Source organism: Odontesthes bonariensis, chromosome 7, assembly GCF_027942865.1.
Source record: "Odontesthes bonariensis isolate fOdoBon6 chromosome 7, fOdoBon6.hap1, whole genome shotgun sequence".
Lineage (NCBI taxonomy): Eukaryota > Metazoa > Chordata > Actinopteri > Atheriniformes > Atherinopsidae > Odontesthes > Odontesthes bonariensis.
Window position 1 is genome coordinate 1,059,439 of NC_134512.1, and position 24,145 is coordinate 1,083,583.

A 24,145-nucleotide genomic window follows, 5' to 3' on the forward strand; every position below is an offset into this window, starting at 1 on the left:
TGATAAGTTCTGGTCAAAAATAACTCCAAGGTTCCTCACTGTAGAACTAGAAGCCAAGGAAATACCATCTAGAGTAACTATATAGCTAGACAATTTCTCCCTGAAACGCTCAGGTCCAAAGATAACGACTTCAGTTTTGTCTGAATTTAGCAGCAGACAGTTCTGAGTCATCCAGGTCTTTATGTCTTTAAGACATGCTTGTAGTCTGACCAACCTATTGGTTTCATCTGGTTTTATAGATAAGTACAGCTGAGTATCATCAGCATAGCAATGGAAATTTATGCCATGCTGCCTAATAATGTTACCTAATGGAAGCATGTATAAAGTAAAAAGAATCGGTCCAAGCACAGAACCCTGGGGAACTCCATGACTTACTCTGGTGTGTGAGGAAGATTCTTCATTTACAAGAACAAACTGAAATCTATCAGATAAATATGATTTAAACCAGCCTAATCCAGTTCCTTTAATCCCAATAACATGTTCAAGTCTCTGTAATAAGATACTGTGATCGACTGTATCAAATGCAGTACTGAGATCCAACAGGACAAGCACAGACACAAGTCCGCTATCAGAGGCTAAGAGGAGATCATTGGGAACTTTCAGCAGTGCAGTTTCTGTGCTATGATGCACTCTGAATCCTGACTGAAACTCTTCAAACAGATTATTTCTGTGTAAATGATCACAAAGCTGAGCTGCAACTATTTTTTCAAGAACTTTAGACATAAAAGGGAGATTGGATATAGGTCTATAATGAGCCAACACTTCTGGATCAAGAGTAGGTTTTTTAAGTAAAGGTTTAATTACAGCAACCTTAAAAGTCTGAGGTACATATCCTGTCAACAAAGACAGATTGATCAAATCCAATATGGAAGTGTCAATTAATGGGAAAACCTCCTTGAACAGTCTGGTTGGGATTGGGTCTAAAACACAAGTTGATGGTTTAGAAGAGACTATTGCTGTTGTTAGCTCAGAGAGATCAACTGGGCAGAAGCCGTCTAAATACAAATCAGGTTCTAAAGATACTTCTAAAGCTGCTGTACTTGATGATACATCACTGATAATAGTGGGAAGGACTCCATCAATCTTCTCTCTGATAGAAACAATTTTATTAATAAAGAAGCTCATGAAATCATCACTGCTGAGAGTTATAGGAATAACTGGCTCAGCAGAGCTCGGACTCTTAGTCAGACTGGCTACAGTGCTGAAAAGAAACCTGGGATTATTCTTATTCTCTTCTATCAATGATGAATAATAAGCAGTTCTAGCTTTACGAAGGGCTTTCTTATACATTGTTAAACTATCTTTCCAGACTAACTGAGACTCTTCTAAATTAGAGGAACGCCACTGTCTCTCCAGCTTTCTTGCAGTCTGCTTTAAAGCACGCAGCTGTGAATTATACCAAGGAGCCAACCTCTTCTGACTGATTACCTTCCTTTTCAGAGGGGCAACATTGTCCAGTGCTGTACGCATTGAAACTATAGTGCTGTCAACAAGAGAGTCAAGTGCTGCTGGAGTAAAGTTTAGGTAGTCGTCCTCTGTCATATCTGCACATGGCAGTGAAGAAAAGGATGATGGAATTAATTCTTTAAATCTGGTTACAGCATCCTCTGATAGACACCTTCTATATGTAAATTTCTTCTCAGAAACTGTATAGTCAAGTAATGTAAACTCAAAGGTTATCAGAAAATGGTCAGATAAGACAGAGTTATGAGGGAACACTGTTAACTGTTCACTCTCAATGCCATAAGTCAGCACAAGATCAAGGGTGTGATTAAGGCAGTGAGTCGGTCTGTGTACACTCTGAGAAAATCCAATAGAGTCCAATATAGAATTAAAGTTCATATTCAGGCTGTCATTTTCAACATCTACATGAATATTAAAGTCACCCAATACAATGACTTTATCTGTACTCAGCACTAACTGGGATAAAAACTCTGAGAATTCAGACAGAAACTCAGAATAAGGGCCAGGTGGACGATACACAACAACAAACACAAGAGGTTTCTGGGATTTCCACTTTGCGTGGGAAAAACTGAGAATCAGAGATTCAAAAGAGCTAAAACTAATCTTGGGTCTGGGACTGATTAGTAACCCTGATCTGAAGATAGCTGCCACTCCTCCTCCTCTGCCTGTGGTTCGAGGAACGTGAACATTTAAACAGTCAGAGGGAGATGCTTCATTAATGCTAACATGATGCTAACATGATGCTAACATGATGCTAACATGATCCTCCTGCTGCAGCCAGGTTTCTGTAAGACAAAATATATCAATATTGTTGCTGGAGGGGCTGCTTGCTCTGCAGTTTTTATAGGGGTGGTGAATGTCAAAGTAACAACCACATGAATGGTAGAACCCAAGATATCCAAGTACAGCCTGATAAGATGATCAATACTACTGCCATCACGTGGCAGCAGGTGTAATGTTGTGGCTGATCAGTGCGCATGGACAAAGCACAGACAACTGGAGCTTCTGATGATTGATGAAACAAAAGGAATGAAAAGAAACGTTATAGTTTCCCTTTGGGATCAAGTATTTTTTTGGATTAGATACACCTATTTAAAGTCCCTGCTATTTGCAATATTACGCTCTGCAAGTTGACGTATTGATGTGAAATATGCAGATTCATTCTCACTGGCCATTTGAGCTCATAACTTATCAGAGCTCAGTTTTAGTTCCCCTTCTGTACAGTATCTGTTTGATGGTCATCCATACGTGTGAGACTCTGCAGTGATAGAAATGTTGATGCATCTGTGTACACTGGGAGTTTTCTGAAGGACTAGCTTCATCATAAGCTTTACAAGGTTAATAGAAACATATGTAAATAAACAAAATTCTCATTTTGATCTGTGTAATCATTAGGATTTCAATGCATATTGTCCGCGTGTTCATATCATGTTTATATCAAGAGTCCAAAATGATGTTTTCTGACCTTCCAGCGGGTGGAATGTGGTCAACATGTCCAATTTTTTCTTTCCTCCCTCCCTCATTCATGCTTTACTCTACCGATCTCTGTCAGAGCTCTGACTGATCTTCTCCATCGTATTGCCCAGCTCATTCAGGACGAAGAGTGTGTGAGTGACACTTTCAATTTCCTGTTATTCGTGAAAATGTGCATTTCCCCTGCATTTCAGCAAAGTAGAAGTAGGTTGTATTTTTGGAATCACAGGCCATACTTAAGATCATTTTTTCAATGTTAATGTTAAAAGTGTGTCCATGTGTGCAGCCCCTGCAGTCTCTTTCAGTGTGTGACTCGAAATTGAAGACTGGGATGCACATCCTGGTGAGCGCTCTGGGTGGTCACTCTGCTCTCACTGAACTGGACATCAGTGGAAACAACATCGGAGATACTGGAGCCAAAATGCTGGCCAAAGCCCTGATGACAAACACCAGACTAAGGTACACGTAGACACACCCACAAACTCTCCAGTCAGGATAGTGGACACACAATGACTCAGCACAGTTCTAAGCACCACATCAGATTGGTTAGCTGCCTCTACATTAAAGTGCTATAATGCAGACTGAGGTTTGATTCTCCATGCTGCAGTGGAGCTGGCATTGAAGGAATGGGCTCCCACAGAGAAAAGTCAAAGTCAAATTTTTATTTGTACCACATTTCATGTACAAAACAATTCAAAGTGCGTTACATAAAATAAAAGCATTGCAGCAGGGAGTGGAAGAAGCATTAAAATACATGAAAGAATATAAAGAGAAACAAATTAATTTAACTTGATAAGTTCAAAGATAGCGTGCAGATTTCATGCATAGACACGTGAGAACAGAAATGTTTTTAACCTGGATTTAAAAATGTCTCCATTTGGTGAAAGTTTAATCTCCACTGGCAGTTTGTTCCACTTGTTTGCAGCATAACAGCTAAATGCTGCTTCTCCATGTTTAGTCTGGACTCTGGACTGGACCAGCTGACCTGAGTCCTTGGATCTAAGAGCTCTGCTGGCTTTATATTCTCTGAACATATCACAGATGTATTTTGGGCCTAAACCGTTCTGGGATTTGTAAACCATCAGCAGGCTTTTAAAATCTATTCTGTGACTGACTGGAAGCCAGAGTAAAGATTTTAAAGCTGCTGTGATGTGTTCAGATCTCTTAGTCCGGGTTAAAACTCCAGCAGCAGCGTTCTGGAGGAGCTGCAGATGTTTAATGCTCTTTTTGGGAAGTCCAGTTAAAAGAGCATTACAGTAATGGAGTCTGCTGGAGATTCAATTCAATTCAATTCATTTTTATTTATATAGCGCCAAATACAACAAATGTCATCTCAAGGCACTTAGATAGTAAGTCCAATTCAAGCCAATTGGAATTCAATTAATTAATAATAATCATAATTCATAAAATAATCCAATTCGTTCATATAGAGCCAATTCAAAAACAATTTCCTAGCTAAGAAAACCAACAGATTGCACTGAAAACTTTTTGTTTTTCGGTCCAATCTCCCAGCCTGAGCGTGCCTGAGGCGACTGTGGAGAGAAACGACTCCCTTTGAACAGGAAGAAACCTCTGGCAGAACCAGAGCCAAGAAGGGTGGCCATCCGCCTCCACCAGCTGGGGTTTGAGAAGACAGAAAGGGGGGGGGGAGGGCCGCAGCGGCGGCGGCACTGTAACACCATCCAAAGGATATCTGTTGGAACAGGGAAACACGAATTAATGACCACAATAATATCACATATACATAAAGAGAGTAAAGTGAGGAAAGGTGTGACAGATGAGGCCCCCCAGCAGTCTGGGCCTATAGCAGCTTAACTATGGGATGTTTCAGGATTACCTGAGCCATCCCTATTCAAGGTAAACACAAGAAACTTGTGCTAATGAAAAAATAAATAATAAAATAAAGGAGCAGACTCAGTGAGTAATTCCCTATACTCCCTATATAGATCTGCTCCTCACACCACAACAACCATCTTTTTACAGCCACAAGCTACCTCAGCCTCTCACCAACTGCACACCAGTCACAGCGGGGTGGGGATGCAAACCCTGGTCCGGGTAGGGGGAGAAATAAAAGAGGTAAGATAAGCGGGAATGGGATTCAAACCCTGGTTCGGGTAGGGGGTAATGAAAGTATAGAGGGTGCCAGAGGTGGAGGCAGGACAAGACACACTAGCAGATTCAGCAGACCTAACTATAAGCTTTATAAAATGCATGCATGGATGTGTTTCTCCTGGTCTGTTTGGGAGAGGAAACCTTTAATTCTGTTGATGTTTCTGAGGTGGTAAAAAGCTGCCTTGGTGACAGCTTTGATGTGGCTGCTGAAAGTCAGATCTGAGTCTATCAACACTCCGAGGTTACGAACTTGGTCAGTGATTGTAAGGGCCAGAGTCTCAAGATATTGAGATAGAAAAGCTGTGCTTTATTCAGAAAGTTTCTCTGTGTTTGCTGGGTGCTTGATTTGGAAAAATAAATGCTGCTTACAACAGCAAAACACACCAAAAAAAAAGGCAGTTTGTACAAGTGTAAAGTATACTTTAGCATCAAGAGCCTGCTCTGCCCATCCTTGTGTGACAGGCAGGATTGTTTCAGAACAATCACAGTTCTAGTTCGGAGGTTACAATCAAAAGTAATGCTATAATTGGAACAGTAAACAGTTTTATTTGCATAGCACAGTAGCATTAAATAGTTTTTCTTGTTTGGAGCCAGGAACATCCCATTTCTTTTTAAACTAGGTTCTTGAGAGTGCGCATTATTAGAAACATAATGCTGCCTACTTTTTTGAAGAGACATTTGGGTATAATGTTTAATATATTATATGGGTCTTGTCAGGATTTGAGGAAGAGCTCAGGCAGGATGAGGACCCAAACGCACGACTCACAGGCAAACAAGCCAAGTTCAAAGTCTTTATTAAACAAAAGTGTCCGCAGGGGAAACTAAAAATCACAGCGATGCTGGAAAAACTGAAGTAACAACAGCAAACACTGCACGGAGGCAGGGAAAACACGAGCAAAAAAGAAAAACAATAGACCCACAGTAACTAATACATGTACGCAAACTAAGGATGGCACACAAGGAAATACAGAGGCCGAGGCAGTGCTGAACACACAGGGAGCAGAGGGGACAATCTGGAAAAGAATGGATGAAAACTGGGAGAATATATACTGAACAGAGAGACAACAAGGAGACACAGGGGAGATGAATGAGCTTTAAGCAGGGAGAAAGCTGAAGAAGGGGAAACAGGAAACAGAGAATGAGACGCCACAATAAAACAGAAAACAGGAGACAAAGGAACGCAGATGCAGACATGAAAAGGTCTTTAAAAAATCTTTTGATCCAGCTAACCTTTATGATATGGTTGGAATAGGAAAAGTTCAAAACATTAAGACCTCTTTCTTTCATAGGGAAAAGACATACTTTTTTTTTTTTTTTAATCTTTCGAGGTTTGTTTTTTTGATAAAATCAAAGAGGAAGTCTGTCTATAAAAATAGTTTTGTGTTTGTGGATGTCTGTAGAGCTAAAGACAGAGGCTGTGGAAAGGCCTTCAGCTTTACTTTGCAGTACTGTACCATAAACTGATAAATCTGTGGCCAAACAGGAATTGAATTTTGGTTGTTATTTGTCATTCTTTTATCATCCTTTGTACTTATAATTCCCTAATATTTAATAGCATCTTTTATTGGGATGCTGCATATCTATCTATAATATTATATTTACACAATTTTTTAGAGCAAGAATTTCACACTTATATAAACGCGATAATTCAGACAATTTGTGTGATCACAGGTAAATTTTAGGGACTTCAACCTCTGTTTCTAGGAACAGATTAGCATCGGTTAGCAGTGAAATCTTTAATTGCCTTGAGATATGAATAAAGTGAGAATTTGGCCATATATTTGGCCGAATTTTGGCATATATATATTTTTTTTACAAAAAATAAATCAATGGCTTCCATCAAATAAGTTTTTATAATTAACCAAGTCAACAACCAAATGGATATTATTATAGCCATCCCACATCAGGATTCAATAATTTCAACTTTTTAATAAAAAAAAATTTTCCAAGATGGCGCCATCCTAGCGGGAGCCTGTTGTAGTAGTAGTGAGGCTTAAACAGAGGATGAAGAAAAGGCCCTACATCCCCGCAGTCATTACTGGAAACGTGAGGTCATTGGCAAATAAAGTGGACGAACTGGAAGCGCTCGCCAGGACTCAGTGGTAGTACAGAGAGTCCAGTATCATGTGTTTCACGGAACCGTGGCTGCACGAGCAGACACCCGACTCCAACGTCACCATTCCCGGCTTCCAGATGGTTCGAGCCGACAGAGACACCACCGCGACCGGCAAAAAAAAAGCTGTGCTCGTGAACAACAGGTGGTGTAAACCCAGGCACGTCTCTGTAAAAGAACGTGTCTGCAGCCCGGACATTGAGCTCGTCGGACTTCGTCCATATTGTTTGCTGAGGGACATTACCAGTGTCATCGCCATCACTGTTTACATTCCTCCATCTGGGAACGCAGAAGCAGCGTGTACACTGTGACTGCAGAACTACAAAGCAAACCCTGGGGCCTTCATCGTCATCACAGGGGACTTAACCATGTTTCCCTCTCATCCACAGTCCCAACCTTCTACCAGGTTTTGTCCAGTGTGCCACCCGTGAAAATAAGACTTTGGACCTGCTGTACGCATATATCAAAGATGTGTAGCTTCACTGCCCTGCCACCACTGGGCAGGTCAGACCACAACCTAGTCCTGCTCTCAACATTTTCCAAGCCTGTGGTTCAGCAGCCCCCAGCCACAGTGAGGAAATGGTCTCCTGAGGCCATGGAAACACTGCATGGAGCGCTGGAGGCCACAGACTGGGACGCAGCATCAGGGAGAGCAAGGATAACTACAGGAGAAAACTGGAGCATAAACTGGAGAACAACAACATCAGGGACGTATGGAATGGGATGAGAGAGGTTCAACTGTAACCCCCCTATGCCTGGGAGCCCCTTTACTGCTTCTCCGAGCAGCAACCCCCCACCTCCCGCCACCCCCAGGACAGCTGCTGGACCGGTCTGCATCAGCCCTTGCATGTTGAAGGCATGTTCAAGCACCTCTTTCTTTGTTGCGGTGTCCTGGGGTGCGTGCATCAAGGCAAAGGACGCCAACAGACTGAACAAACTGATCAGCAGTCTGTTATTGGCTCTAAGCTGGTAAACCTGGAGGAGGTGGTGGAGGACAGGATGCTGGCAAAACTGCTGGCAATCATGGACAATCTCTCTCACCCTCTCCACAAATCACTGGGCAAACTAAAGAGCAGCAACAGACTCATTCAACCCGCTGCTCTAAGGAACGATTCAGGAAGTCGTTCCTCTCAACTGCATTCTGTCGTGATCAGACAGACAGTGGACCCACAGAGCAGACCAGAGGCAGACGAGGTAGGCGTAAGGGAGTTTTATTACACGTGAAGGCAGTCAGTAAAGGCAAAGGTACAAAATCGCTAGGCAAAAAGGGATATCCAGAGAACAAGCAAAAGTCGAATAAACCAGGATTGTAATATATCACGAGGGAATAAATTGCCGGAAAGCTACACCAAAAACGCAGACAATCTGACGAAGACACACTGGGGAGCAAAGGTATAAATAAACAGGACACAGGTGAAAACTATTGGTTTTTAAATGATGAACAATAATGGGAGACGATTCCTGTGGAGAGTTTAGGTGGCGTGAAGCCCTTTACTCGAAACACACATTATACTGTACATTGATCAACGGAAGGAGAACGGTTAGCTTAATTGGACATTCCAATATTCAAATTCAAACTCAGGATTCTCATGACGCAGATGATGTCATGCCTACTACAACAGAAAAAACACAAAAACCATTTTACATAACATTCTACTAAAAGTGTATCATTTTCAACACTCCTTCTCACTTGCAGGTAGAATGTTCAGCTAGACCTAATCTAGACTAATGGTTTCAGTCCAGCCATTTCCCTCAGCTTTGTGAACTTTGCTTGAGTTAGGCCTTTAGTCAGCATGTCAGCAATCATGTCATCAGTTCCACAGTATTTCAGATCCAGGGTTCCACTTGCAACTTGTTCACGAATGAAATGATGCTTTATGTCGATGTGCTTCGCACGCCCATGGAATTGTGGATTCTTCGCCATACAGATAGCTGACTGGTTATCCTCATAGATCACTGTTGCCCCTTTAGGACAGTTCTTCAGATCTGACAGCAACTGTCGCATCCAGACGGCTTCCTGAGCAGCACTGGCTAGTGCTATGTACTCAGCCTCTGCTGTAGACAGAGCAACAGATGCCTGTTTCTTACTCCTCCAGCTTATTGCTGCGCCACTCATCTTGAACATGTATCCTGACACAGACTTTCGATCATCTAGGTCTCCAGCCCAATCTGCATCAGAGTAGCCAACGCACTCCTTCTCTGTGTTCTTGCTGTAGAGTAGACCTAGTGTCTGTGTTCCATTCAGGTATCTCAGGATTCGTTTCACAGCTGTCCAGTGCTGCTTGGTCGGGTCAGAACAGAATCTGGCAACATTGCTCACAGCAAACGCGATGTCAGGTCTCGTTCTTGTTGACAGGTAGAGCAGGCTACCCACAGCACTCTGGTACAGTGTTTTCTCCATTCTTTCCGAATCCTCAGTAGCTTTGACAAGCTTTGCACTCATGTCAGTTGGGGTAGTGACACTCTTAGCATTCTCCATTCCATATTTCTCCAGAATGTTCTTGATGTACAAGGTCTGACCCATCCATATGTTTCCGTTTGGATGTTGCACGATCTTCACTCCCAGAAAGTGCTTGAGCTCTCCCATGTCTTTCACGTCGAAGTACGTTGTCAGCTCCTTCTTCACCTCATGAATGCGTTTGTCACTTTCTCCACCTAAGATTAGATCATCAACATACACTGCAACTAGAAGCATCTCGCCCTCAGCTGCTGTGTATATGCAGGGGTCACTCTTTGTTTGCACGAGTCCCATCTTCCTGAGTTTCTCATCCAGAACAATGTTCCAGCACCTCGGAGACTGCTTCAAGCCATACAGGCTGCGCTTTAGTCTGCAAACAAGATTTTCCTTCCCTTTCACAACGAATCCTTCAGGCTGTTTCATGTACACTTCTTCTTTCAGTTCACCATTCAAAAAGGCTGTTTTGACATCCATTTGGTGCAGCTTCAGTCCATGTTGAGCAGCAAGTGCAGCAACTGTGCGGACAGACTCAAACCTGACGACAGGACTGAAAGTCTCATCATAATCAGATCCAAATCTCTGTGAATAACCTTGAGCCACCAGGCGAGCTTTGTGTCTTTCAATTTCTCCATCAGCGTCAACCTTGACCTTGAAGACCCACTTGCTCCCCACGGCTTTCTTGCTCTTCGGTAATTCCACCAGGTCCCACACTTCATTTGCATACAGAGACTCCATCTCCTTTCGCATTGCTTCTTTCCACTTTGCTTTCTCAGGACTGGCAAGTGCATCACGCACTGTTTCAGGCTCACGCAGGTCACTTTCAGCAATGGTCGCCCACTCTCCATAGCGATCTGGTGGTTGTCGAGCTCGTACTGGCCTCTGTATCTCAGCCTCTGGCTCTGCTGTCTCAGTGACGACTAGTTCTTCACTGTTTACGCAGTCGAACTCCACCAAACTGTGCTCAGGGTGATCTTCGGATGTCTCAACACCACAGACTGATTCGTTAAATACCACATCTCGGCTGTAGAACACTTTTGTTTGTTTTGTGTCATATAATCTGTATCCTTTTGTTTCTGTTCCGTAGCCTAGCAGTATGCACTTCCTTGCCTTTGGGTCCAACTTTTTCCTTTCATCCTTTGGTATGTGGGCATAGGCATCACATCCAAACACACACAAATGACTCACCGTTGGTTTCTCTCCACTCCAGGCTTCATAAGGTGTCATGTCTGCTACAGCTTTGGTCGGACTTCTGTTTCTCAGATACACTGCCGTAGCTAGTGCTTCAGCCCAGAACCTCTGTGGCAGCTTCGCATCAGCCAGCATTGACCTCACTGTCTCAACGAGTGTTCTGTTCATCCTCTCTGCAACACCATTTTGTTCAGGAGTCTTGGGTACAGTGAGTTCGTGTCGCACTCCTTCTGTCTTCAGGAACGCGTCAAACTCCTTTGAAGTGTATTCTCCTCCATTATCAGTGCGAAGAACTTTCAGCTTTCTCCCACTGTATGTTTCCACTTCTGCCTTCCACTGAACAAACTTGTTGAACACTTCATCCTTGTGTTTCAGGACATACATCCACACGTAATGAGTGTAGTCATCGATGAACGTCAGAAAATATTCTGCTCCACTCAGTGACTTTTCGTTGATTTTTCCACACACATCACTGTGCACTAAGCCAAGTGGTTCAGTAGCTCTTTTTCTGCCATCAGATGGAAATTTGCCACGATGATGTTTTCCTTCAACACATGACTCGCAAAAGTCAATGTCGTTCAGGACATCATAGTCCAGTCCATCCACTAACTGCTCTTTCGCCAGCCTCTTCAGATTTTGCACTCCAAGGTGACCGAAACGGCGATGCCACATGGTTTCCTTCGTCTCCTTGTGCGTGCTTTCTGTTGCAGCTGAATGAGCTTCTTTGTGTTTTTGGCAGTGAACATAGTACAAGCTATCCACTTTCTTTGCAACTGCAATTGCCTTTCCATTAGCATCCATTAAGCTACATTCATTTGCACTGAACTTCACAGTCTTCCCAGACTGCGTTGCCATGGACACACTGAGCAGGTTGTAGGACAGGCGTGGTACATACAGAACATTGCTCAGCTTGCATTTTTGAATTTTGTCATCAGCCAGTATCATGTTGAGCATAACGGAGCCACTTCCTGTTGCCTCAACTGAATATCCATCACCAAGAGTAACTTCTTGAATTGGCTGTAAGCTTTCAAGTTCAATGAACATCTGCTTGTTATTGCACATGTGACAGGTAGCTCCAGAGTCCACATTCCAGCTATTCATTTTTTCTGCAGATTTCACTGATAATGCCTGACTCACTACTAGACCGACACACTCTCCATTGTCATTTTTTCTTTTCACTTCAGCCTTGTTTGATTTTTGCTTTGATCCTTTTTGGCTTTGTTTTTCTTCATTTTGTTCATTCCCAAGCAAGTTTCTGCAATTTCGTTTGATGTGGCCAAACTTTCCACAGTGGTGACATTTAGGACCTTTCCCTTTAAATTTCTGTTTACTGGTCATTGCTTTCGCATCACCGTTTGCATCTGCATCACGTTGCTTCACTTTACGCTCTTCATGCAGCAAACGCTCAGTCACAACTTCCATTTTCGGCACATCCACACTTGCTTCTAATGCTGTCACTATCATGTTGAATGACTCGGGCAGACTCGCGAGCAGGTAAACTACGCGGTCATCTTCATCAATCGGATCTCCAATTATTGACAGCGCATCAAACGTTTCGATCATTTGCTTAATATGATCTTGAACAGACTCACCATCTTTCAGGGTTAAACCGTGAAGTTTGCGCCTCAAAGCCAGTCTGTTTGCCCACGTTCTTGCTTGGAACTGATCAGCGAGCTTGCACCAGACAGTGGCTGGATCCTTCGGGTCTCCGAGTAGGTAAAGCAGCGACGGTGCAACTGACAGCACGATTGTAGACAAAGCCCGGTCCCTCCTCGCAACAAAGTTCGCATATGCCTCCCTGTCCGTTCGCAGAGGACTTGTCACTTCGCCTTTCACAATTCCCCACAGTCCATCTCTCATCAATGCCATCTGACATTGCACTTTCCATGTTGGATAATTAGAGCCGTTCAGCGGAATAATTGAAACGTTCAAATAATCCGACATCATTCTTCTCTCTTCTCTCGAAGTATTTCCAAAGAACTATCTCAGCTTCTTTTCAGCATGTCCTGGGCCCATAACCTATTGGTTTTTAAATGATGAACAATAATGGGAGACGATTCCTGTGGAGAGTTTAGGTGGCGTGAAGCCCTTTACTCGAAACACACATTATACTGTACATTGACCAACGGAAGGAGAACGGTTAGCTTAATTGGACATTCCAATATTCAAATTCAAACTCAGGATTCTCATGACGCAGATGATGTCATGCCTACTACAACAGAAAAAACACAAAAACCATTTTACATAACATTCTACTAAAAGTGTATCATTTTCAACAAAAACAATGGGCAATCACACACAGCGGGAGTCAAGAAACCTAAAGTAACGCACAACAGGAAGTGAGGGAAAAATAAAACAGGAAACTGACAAGACTATCAAAATAAACAATGAACAGACAAGACAGACCCTGACACATTCAGACTTTACAACTCATCTACCTCTGTCAGAGCCACTGTTACAGAACTGGACTAAATCTATCTGTCACCTATTGCACTCTGTACCTCAAGTACTGGAACATTTACTTCTTATCATATATGATATGTACTACTATAAACCATATTGGTATTATATACAGTATCATATTTATACAATATTCTTATCTGTTTGCACATTCTATTTACATATTCATATTCATAAGCCCTATTCGGACGGGACTAGTTCAATGGGGGGACGTATGGTAATGTTGGTTAACCAGACGACGCCAGCGAGAAGAAATGACCAATTCAGACGGGACAAGAAATCCCTGTAATATTCATCTAACATGGGAGGAGTTTTCTTGAATATAAAGCATTTTGCTCCAAAATTATTGTATACAAACGCAGAAGACTTTTTTGTTTGTTTACCTGAATGATAAGTATTACTAAAACGTATTGTACAGTATAACAGAACAGAAGATTTATTCATTTTTGACCTTAATGTAAAGTACTGTTCACCAAAAGTTTTGCTCAGGATACTTATTTTACCTGAATGTAAAGTATAGTTTAAAAAAAGGATTGCACAACGAAACTTAAGTGTCATTTTCTATTTTACACCTAATTGTTTCTCTCTTTAAAAGGATGTGACGACATATTCCGTACATATTACCGAAGGTCGCATTCGCACGGGATTAGTATTACCTATGGTAGATACTCCGGACCGTTTCACAGGAGGTAGAATTCTCGGCAAAGTTTACCGACATACTCCGCTATCTTTACTGACATGGCGCGTTCGGACGGGACTAGATCTCCCGGTTATTATTACTTTACCCCAGGTCCCCCCATTAAACTAGTCCCGTCCGAATAGGGCTATAGTATATTATTGTCCCATTCTGTGTTTTATTTTTTTACCTCAGTATTTTATTCTATTGTATTCCAATATACCAGATTGCTATGAAGACCTAATTCACTTAGGGGATGAATAAAGTCATCTATCTATCTATCTATACTCATGTTGGCCATATGTTAGCCTCTTGCTACTATGGAAGCAATATTTTTTTATGATTATAGTGAAGAAATGTAATTGGTCTCCAATAATGAATGATCAGTAGGTCTTTCTGTACATACAGATTTACCTACTTAGCTTTTTCTACATGCACATAGCTTTTTTTCTTTTTTTTTGTTTATGTCAATGCTTGTTTGTTCTTATCTGTCTGTACCACAAGAGCAAAGTGAAACCGGAGTCAAATTCCTTCCTGATGATTCTGATTCTGATTCTGATTCAGATTTTTTTGTTTTTGGAATTAAGCCTGGTTTATAGTCGGTAACGCAAGACGCAAAGCAAGACGCAAGAAGAAACGCAAGCCCTTGCGCGGTTGCAAGCCCCCCATTGCGAGCTTGCGTGTGTCACCTCAATTTTCTAAACTTCACGCAAGAAAAGACGCAAGCCTACTACTTGAAAACGGCATACTCATCGATCTGACAGTATGCAGAGCGTTTACACACAGTGCACTTCACTCCTGCCCGAGCCGAAATCAGCCAGCCTGAAAAGCTGATTTCCCTTAAGCTATAAACTCTGTAAATATATAACTTTAGCAACATTTGAAACATTTTCAGGCAAGAAAGTAGTCGTTTAGACCCCCAAGGTGTTGAAAATCTGACAAAATACCGGCTATTTACAAGAAGAAGAAGCATGAATCACTCGAAGAGGTCCTGGCGGTGAATTTCCTTTCATCATAGTAGGCTTGTCATTGAAAAAACCCGCTACTCCACCTACTCTCCTGGCAGTGAATCGCCATGCAGCACACGCAAGCGCCGGCAAAGCTAAATGAAGTATAAACGTCTCGAGCCATTAACATACGCGCAAGAAGAAAGCACAAGGGCAGTTAAAAGAAGTATAACTCAGCCTTTAGAGTGAGAAATCCATGCCTTAATGGCATGTGGTAAAACCTCCGTATGGATAGTGAAAATATGGGATATGGGACCTGGCTGTTAAAACCCAATACACAGGACTCAAATCCACGACTCTGAAGACGAGGTAATCAAAGAAAACAGATTTATTTTTGAAGGAAACAACAAAAAGAACTCTCCAAGGAGCATATAAAAAAACGAACAAAAGGCGCTCTCAAAGAGGATCACAATAATAATTCAAAATGAGAATACACGAGAATACACTAATAAACACGAGAATACCTTAAGAATGGGAGGTCACGCTTGACATACACTTACTTGAACTGAACAAGACGAATTGACAAAGACAAAGGGAGACCAGGACTATTTATACATGAGGGGAGTGAAAACAGGTGAAACCAATCAGGGGCGAGGCAAACAATTACAAAGGTGGGAAAATACCACAAAGGGAGGAAGTCAGGGTCTGAAACCAGAGGGAAAAGGTGAGTACAAAATAAAAAGAGGAATGGCTTGAACCTAAAACGCTGAACCTAAAACTCTGAACATGGACATGACTAAATCTAACATACTTGACGAGACATAACACTGGCTTGCTATCGGGTGGTTTTCAACGATCCAGAGACGAGCTTCCAATTCAAATAACCTCTTCTCCAAAACTACAAAAAGACTACATTTGTTAAATGTCCCACATTGGCTAAAGGAGGCAGTCACTTTTCTTGAATTTATCACTTTTTCTCTCTGTCTTTGTAGGATTTTATCATGGGACAGAAACAATGTAACTGCCCGGGGTTTCCAGGATGTGGCAGATGCTTTGGAGAGGTCTCACTAACAGACACACAAAAACACAAACACAGACACATTATGGAGGGGTAGAATGAGGACAAGGTGCGTGGTTACTTCCTGAAAGTCCCAAACACACTATGTCAGTGTTTTAGTTTATTTATAGGTTGGGTTGTCCTGCGCATGCTCATGCATGTGTGTGACCGTGTGAGTCTGGCACTATCCCTGTCTCTACTAATCTCTGAAGCTACTGATACACCTGTATTATATCTGTGATCATCCAGTAGCATCAGTGCTGCTAAAAATTCATGTGGGCCAAGTGCTGTTGAGGGAGGAAAAAATTCCACTCTAAAGGCTCCAAAAATTAACAATAATTAGTCTTTGTGACCATCAGCACCTCCAAATCTGAGACCATGGTCTTCGGCCGGAAAAGGGTGGAATGCTCTCTCCGGGTCGGGAACGAGATCCTTCCCCAAGTGGAGGAGTTCAAGTATCTCGGGGTCTTGTTCACGAGTGAGGGACGAATGGAACAGGAGATTGACAGACGGATCGGTGCGGCGTCTGCAGTGATGCGGGCTCTGCACCGGCCCGTTGTGGTGAAGAAGGAGCTGAGCCAGAAGGCGAAGCTCTCGATTTACCGGTCAATCTATGTTCCTACCCTCACCTATGGTCACGAGCTGTGGGTAGTGACCGAAAGAACGAGATCGCGAATACAAGCGGCCGAAATGAGTTTCCTCCGCAGGGGGTCTGGGCTCTCCCTTAGAGATAGGGTGAGAAGCTCGGTCATCCGGGAGGGGCTCGGAGTAGAACCGCTGCTCCTCCGCATCCAGAGGAGTCAGATGAGGTGGCTCGGGCATCTGGTGAGAATGCCTCCTGGACGCCTCCCTGGTGAGGTGTTCCGGGCCCGTCCCACTGGGAGGAGGCCCCGGGGAAGACCCAGGACACGTTGGAGAGACTATGTCTCTCGGCTGGCCTGGGAACGCCTCGGGGTCCCCCCAGAAGAGCTGGAGGAAGTGGCCGGGGACAGGGACGTCTGGGTCTCTCTGCTCAAGCTGCTGCCCCCGCGACCCGACCTGGAATTCTTCTGTGGAGAACAGACAGGACAGGCTGCAACATAAACTGACACGTCATTCTTGGCGTTAGCCCACCAGAACAGCTCCAACACCCTGAAGAGGGTTTGACGGGTACCAGGACGACAAGAGAACTTGCTTTCATGAGCCCACATAATAATTCTATTAATTTTCTTCTACTTGATTTCACAAAACATTGAAGTGATGTATGATTAAAAAAAAGCATTAGAGATTTTCCAACCATATTCCCTCCTCAAAGATGGGTGACCACAATCCTTTCAAGTCTTAATAATACGATGGGAAGTTCTTAACCCAGTTTTAACCAATGGCACTGAAGCAGCTGGTAATAATGAGCATCGCAGCCCAGCAGACTGCCACATCTAGGAGAAAACAGAAACTGACAAGGGAAGGCAAATGCCAGATCCTAACATTTAGTTTGCTTAATTTGACCACTAATTCCACCCTTCTAAAACCTGTAAGATCATTTCCACAACGACAGGATGTGTTTTCAACTTGGCTGTTTAAGGAATGAAAAGCTACCGAATTGCTTGGTACATTGTTATCCAGTGATAATAACATTAACATTTATACATTATGGGTTGCACAGTGGTGTGGGAGTTAGCACCGTCACCTCACAGGTTCGATTCCCAGCTGGTTCTTTCTGTTCTCCACAAGTAAATGGATAAACATTTGATAATAGTTTCTCTTTGTTGTTAGGAACTTCACGCTGCAGAAGGTGTCTCTCCCCCTGGCTGATATCACACAGAGTTACCGAAGCAACCCTGACCGAACAAAAGAGGCCCTGCACAAGGTTTTTGAATAAGAGCCTGTTTAGTATGTTCAGATGGTGTCTCTCTGTGTCTCTCTCTGTGTGTGTGCATGTTTGTGTGACTAAAACCCTCTGACCAAATAATCAGTATAAATAAAGTACGATGGCATGGTGCTGTGATAGTTAGCCTCACATCAGGATGCTTGGGGTTACAAGCTCAATTGGGTTATTTCTGTTATTCCTATGTAATAGTGGAAACGTAGTAGTGGACATATGGCACACGTATAATGAGATGGTAATATTTTTCATAGTTGTTTCGTACAGGGAAGCATCCGGGAAATGATGGAAATCTGTATGCATATTTTTTATTGGTATCTACACCTATCATGTTTTTTTTAGAGGTATCATCTACCTAACACCAACAATGCAGCCTGGACTCTCCTCCCCAGGATGTTTCACAAACTTTTACACCTAGAATCATGTGACCAAAATATGTTGGTCTGGCAGGTAAACAAGTCCCAGGTGAGAATGACTTAAAGGAGTCCGAATGGGAAAGTTTGTAACACACACACAGATCTCTATGACTCCAAAAGTGTGAATGTCCAGACAAAAAAGAAACACCAAAGAAGTTTGTTTGTTTTATTTATATAGTGCCAATTTACAACAAATTAGAGATTACACCGAAACTTGTCTTCAGTCCAATCTCCCGTCCTGAGCGTGCCTGAGGCGACTGTGGAGAGAAACGACTCCCTTTGAACAGGAAGAAACCTCTGGCAGAACCAGAACCAGGAAGGGTGGCCATCCGCCTCGACCAGCTGGGGTTTGAGAGGACAGAAAAGAGGGGACAACAAACACTGTAACACCATCCAAAGGATATCTGTTGGAACAGGGAAACACGAGTTAATGACCACAATAATATCACATATACATAAAGAGAGTAAAGTGAGGAAAGGTGTGACAGATGAGGCCCCCCAGCAGTCTGGGCCTATAGCAGCTTAACTATGGGATGTTTCAGGATCACCTGAGCCATCCCTAACTATAAGCTTTATCAGAAAGGAAAGTTTTAAGCCTGGTCTTAAAAGTGGAAAGGGTGTCTGCTTCCTGAAGCCAAACTGGCAGCTGGTTCCACAGAGAGGGGCCTGATAACTGAAGGCTCTGCCTCCCAAACTGGCAGCTGGTTCCACAGAGAGGGGCCTGATAACTGAAGGCTCTGCCTCCCATTCTACTTTTAGAAACTCTGGGAACCTCAAGTAAACCTGCAGTCTGCGAGCAAAGTGCTCTGTTGGGAAAATATCCAACTATGAGATCTTTAAAGGGACAGTTCGCCTCTTTTGACATGAAGCTGTATGACATCCCATATCAGCAATATCATTTATGAACATCTTCTTACCCCCTGCTGCGTCCTGTGAGCAGAGTTCCAGCCTCGTTTTGGCGTTGATGAAGGTAGTCCGGCTAGTTGGCTGGGGCCACAAAAATAAAGCGTCTTGCTTCTCTAAACAATATGCATTCAAAAGAGTAATACATTTGCGTCACAAAATCGTCCCTCCAGAAAAAGTCAGACCTCACATCGCTTGGCGCTATTTCTCTCTCCCTTCATATCAATGCGTTCAGCCACCTGCCGATAGCTGCAACTGTTACGGTGTTTACTGCTCGGTCTGCACTTCGGTCTGCACAGTTTACACAGCAGGCAGTGATACGCTATCAGCTAAGAGTAGATCATTGGTAACTTTCAGCAGTGCTGTTTCTGTGCTATGATGCACTCTGAATCCTAACTTAAACTCTTCAAACAGATTATTTCTGTGGAAGTGATCACAAAGTTGAGCTGCAACTATTTTTTCAAGAACTTTAGACATAAAAGGGAGATTGGATATAGGTCTTGTTGACATTGTGAATGTTTTTGTGCTCTCATTTGTTGTTTTTTTGTTATTGGATTATTGCGTGTCACATCACGTGACCTGTCTAATTGAACACACTCGTGTACAATAAAGGGTGTGTCCTTCAGACAATGAGGAACAACACGAAAGTCAAACCGACTCTCATTGTGTCACGTTGAACGCTGTGCCGAAAGATGATTCTGCTAACAGGTTATGGGCCCAGAGTCAATGAAGAAACGGGTGAACGTCTAGACAGACAGTGAGCACCTGCTGTGTAAGTAAACCAGGAAAATGAACAGAAGAGAAAAAGAAATGGCACACAGCCGCTGGTCAAGACTTCTCTTTGATGGAGACGAGAAAAATTATGAACTATGGGAAACAAAATTTTTAGGACATCTTCAATTGCAAGGGCTGAAACAGACAATTCTGTCAAGCACCACCGAGGATGACGATGAAGACGAAGACGCAAAGAAAAACGCTGAAGCTTATGCAGAGCTCATTCAGTTCTTGGATGACAAAAGTCTATCACTCATTATGCATGACGCGGCAGACGACGGACGTGCGGCGCTTGGAATCCTGTGGGCTCATTACGCCGGCAAAGGAAAGCCCAGAGTGATCAACCTGTATACTGAGCTGACTTCACTGCAGAAATCGCCCGGTGAGTCGGTTACAGAGTATGTCATCAGAGCTGAGACCGCGATCACCGCTTTGAGAAGTGTAGGTGAGGAGCTGAGCGACGGACTTCTGATAGCCATGGTCCTGAAAGGACTTCCAGAGACATTTAAGCCATTTGCTATTTATATCACTCAAAGCGAAGTTGGTGATCAGTTGACTTTTGCAGAGTTTAAGACTAAACTCAGAAGTTTTGAAGACATTGAAAATATGCGTTCCACAGTATCTGAGGACAATGTAATGAAAGCTAAAGCACATCCTGGCACAAGATGCGCACCAAGAGCTGTAAATGATCCTAGAGCAGGAAGTTCTGACAACATGTGCTTTAAATGTGGGATGAGAGGGCATATAAGCAGAACCTGCCAGCGGAAGCAGTGGTGCAGTCACTGTAAGAATAGCAGCCACAGCAACGCAACCTGCAGACGGAGAAAACAAGGGGATAACGCATACAGAGTAGCCGCTGAAGAGACGGGCGGCGACAAAGAGTTTGCTTTCCGGGTGAGCGACGCTGACACGGGAGTGGACGACATCAATAGAAGAGGTCTGATGGTGGACGCCGGTGCGACGTCGCACATAATCACCGACATCAGGAAGTTTCGGAAGTTTGATGAAAGTTTTCGGGCCGAGACGCACTGCGTGGAATTGGCTGATGGATCCAGGTGTCTTGGGGTTGCTAAGCAACGAGGAGACGCGGAAGTGTGTTTGATCGACAGCAGAGGTCGACGTCTTAAAACAGTGCTGAGGAACGCACTGTACATCCCTTCATATCCGCAAGACATGTTCTCTGTGAAAGCAGCAACATCCAGCGGAGCAACGGTGATCTTCAAAGAAGGAAAGAACGTTCTTCTCAGAGACGGTACCAAGTTCCCCATTCACGTATGTAACAAACTGTATTACTTGCACACGATGGACAAAGAATGTGGTGATCAGTGTAAAAAATGTTATGACTTACAAAGTTGGCATGAGATTCTTGGACATTGCAATTTTAGAGATGTACTGAAGCTAGAAAATGTTGTTCAAGGCATGAAAATTAAAGGGAGAAGTGAACCAATGCCATATTGTGAAGTCTGCACAAAAGGAAAATTTGTTCAAACTAGGAACAGGGAGCCAGATGTAAGGGCTAAAATACCACTAGCAATGGTCCACACAGATTTAGCAGGACCTATAGACCCAATGTCAAAAGGTGGTCACAGATACGCATTATCCTTCACAGATGATTATTCTAGTGCAGTCTTTGTATACTTTTTGAAGAATAAGAGTGACACAGTACAAGCTACTGAAAAGTTTATTGCTGACATGGCCCCACATGGAAAGATTAAATGTATGAGGTCAGACAATGGTACAGAATTCACAGGAAAAGATTACCAGACATTACTGAGAAAAAATTGTATCAGACACGAGACCTCAGCACCATATTCTCCACATCAAAATGGTACGGCAGAACGGAACTGGAGAACTTTATTTGACATGGCTAGATGTATGTTAATCGATGGTGAGTTACCAAAAATGTTATGGCCATATGCAGTACAGACAGCTGCTGTAGTGCGAAACAGATGTTTTAACAATCGCACAAAGCAAACGCCTTACTTCATGCTGACAGGCAGACAGCCTAACATTTCTAGGATGCACAGGTTTGGATGTGTTTGTTACACTTACAAACAAGAGAAAGGGAAGCTGGACTCAAGGTGTGAAAAAGGCATTTTTGTAGGGTATGACAAAAATAGCCCAGCCTATATGGTTTACTATCCAAATAGCAGAAAAATACAGAAACACAGGCTTGTGGAATTCATATCCAAAGAGAAAAATGAGATGGATGTAACTTTGGATGATGATATGATTGAAATGAATCCCAGAGCAACCAAAACTCCAGATGCTGACCCAGTAAATGTTTCTAACCAGAAACTGAGCACAGAAGACAAACCGATGGCGAGTACTAGCCACACAACAAAACATGAGGAACCTGAGAGGCGATACCCTGCCAGAGAGAGAAAGAAGCCAGGTTATTTAGATGACTATGTATGTAGCATTGATGATGAAGAGCAGATAGCTAACATTGATTATTGTTACAGACTGTTAAGTGGAGCACCTCAAACCTACAATGAAGCTGTAACATCTGTGAATGCAAAAGAGTGGGTTACAGCAATGGATGATGAAATGCAGTCATTAAAGGACAATGTTACCTTTTCCCTGACCAACTTACCGGAGGGTAAAGCTGTAGTGGGGGGAAAATGGGTGTATGCAATCAAAAAGAATAGCGATGGAACAGACAAATATAAGGCCAGATATGTTGCTAAAGGATTCAGTCAAAAGAAAGGTGTGAACTATGATGAAACCTTTTCACCAACAGCTAGTATGACAAGCATCAGAGTGTTGATGCAAAAGGTAGCACAGGAGAACATGTTTGTTCACCAGATGGATGTAAAGACAGCATATTTACACGCCCCGATCAAATGTGAACTTTATATTGAACAACCAGAGGGCTACAAGAAGAAATCTCAAGAAAATGAAAGACTGGTGTATAAACTGCAAAAATCTCTGTACGGACTTAAACAGTCGGGCAGAAACTGGAACAGAATGTTGCATGACTACCTATGTGAAATCAAGTTTGTTCAAAACCCTGCTGATCATTGTGTTTACACAAAGATGACTGATACTGAAGCTGTGTTCATCATTGTATGGGTTGATGATCTGATTATTGCTGCCAGTGATATGAATATCCTTAGAGATATAAAAGAAAAACTTGCATCCAAATTTAGGATGAAGGACTTAGGAAAGTTGACATATTTTCTTGGCATTGACTTTGAGCAAGATGCTGACAGTATTAAAATGTCACAGTCGAAGTATGTGAGAAAAATACTGGAAAGGTTCGACATGCAGAACTGCAAACCACAAACTACCCCTTGTGAGCAGAAACTTAACTATTCTGATAAAGCTGAAGTAATGAATGATGTCAGAAAATATAGAGAGGCAGTAGGAAGCTTAATATATTTATCAACATGTACAAGACCAGATTTAAGCTATGTAGTAAGTAAACTGGCACAGTACTTTGCAAACCCAACCACAGAGCAGTGGAATACGGTAAAGCATGTTTTTAGGTATCTAAAAGGCACACAAAATAAGGAACTATGTTTTAAAAAGGGTGCTTGTGATAACCTTATACATGCATATAGTGATGCAGATTGGGCAGGTGACGCATCGGATCGAAAAAGTACAACAGGTTACTGTATAAGCCTAAATAAAGATGGTCCGCCAGTCTCATGGAAGACCAAAAGACAGCCTACAGTAGCACTATCTACATGTGAGGCAGAGTACATGGCACTAGCTGCTACTGTACAGGAATGCTTATACTTGAAACAACTGTTATTTAACATGGATAATAAGGATTATTTAGCTAAGATTTATGAGGATAATCAGGGTACCATATCCTTAGCCAAAAATCCTGTGGATAGACAAAGATGTAAGCATATTGATATTAAATATCATTTTGTCAGATCAGTCATAAATGAAGGAAAAGTTTTTCTAGAGTACTGTCCAACTAACGAAATGGTTGCAGATGTACTAACTAAACCAGCAACAAAGATCAAGTTGAGGAAGTATGAAATGTTTATGTTTGGTGTATAATGAATGTATTTTGGATAAAATATTAAGAGTTGGAGGAAGTTACCCAAATGTGAGCAAGTGGGGGTGTTGACATTGTGAATGTTTTTGTGCTCTCATTTGTTGTTTTTTTGTTATTGGATTATTGCGTGTCACATCACGTGACCTGTCTAATTGAACACACTCGTGTACAATAAAGGGTGTGTCCTTCAGACAATGAGGAACAACACGAAAGTCAAACCGACTCTCA

General features: G+C 42.6%; 1 protein-coding gene across 1 annotated transcript in view; it reads left to right on the forward strand.

Annotated features, from left to right (window-relative positions):
• Positions 1–24,145, forward strand: part of carmil2 (capping protein regulator and myosin 1 linker 2) — a 130,591-nt gene that overhangs the window by 41,233 nt on the left and 65,213 nt on the right. The window contains exons 20-23 of the mRNA XM_075469212.1: positions 3,017–3,071; positions 3,224–3,396; positions 15,884–15,952; positions 17,701–17,794. Of these exons, the coding sequence (XP_075325327.1) occupies positions 3,017–3,071; positions 3,224–3,396; positions 15,884–15,952; positions 17,701–17,794 (391 nt within the window). The remainder of the gene's footprint in view (positions 1–3,016; positions 3,072–3,223; positions 3,397–15,883; positions 15,953–17,700; positions 17,795–24,145) is intronic.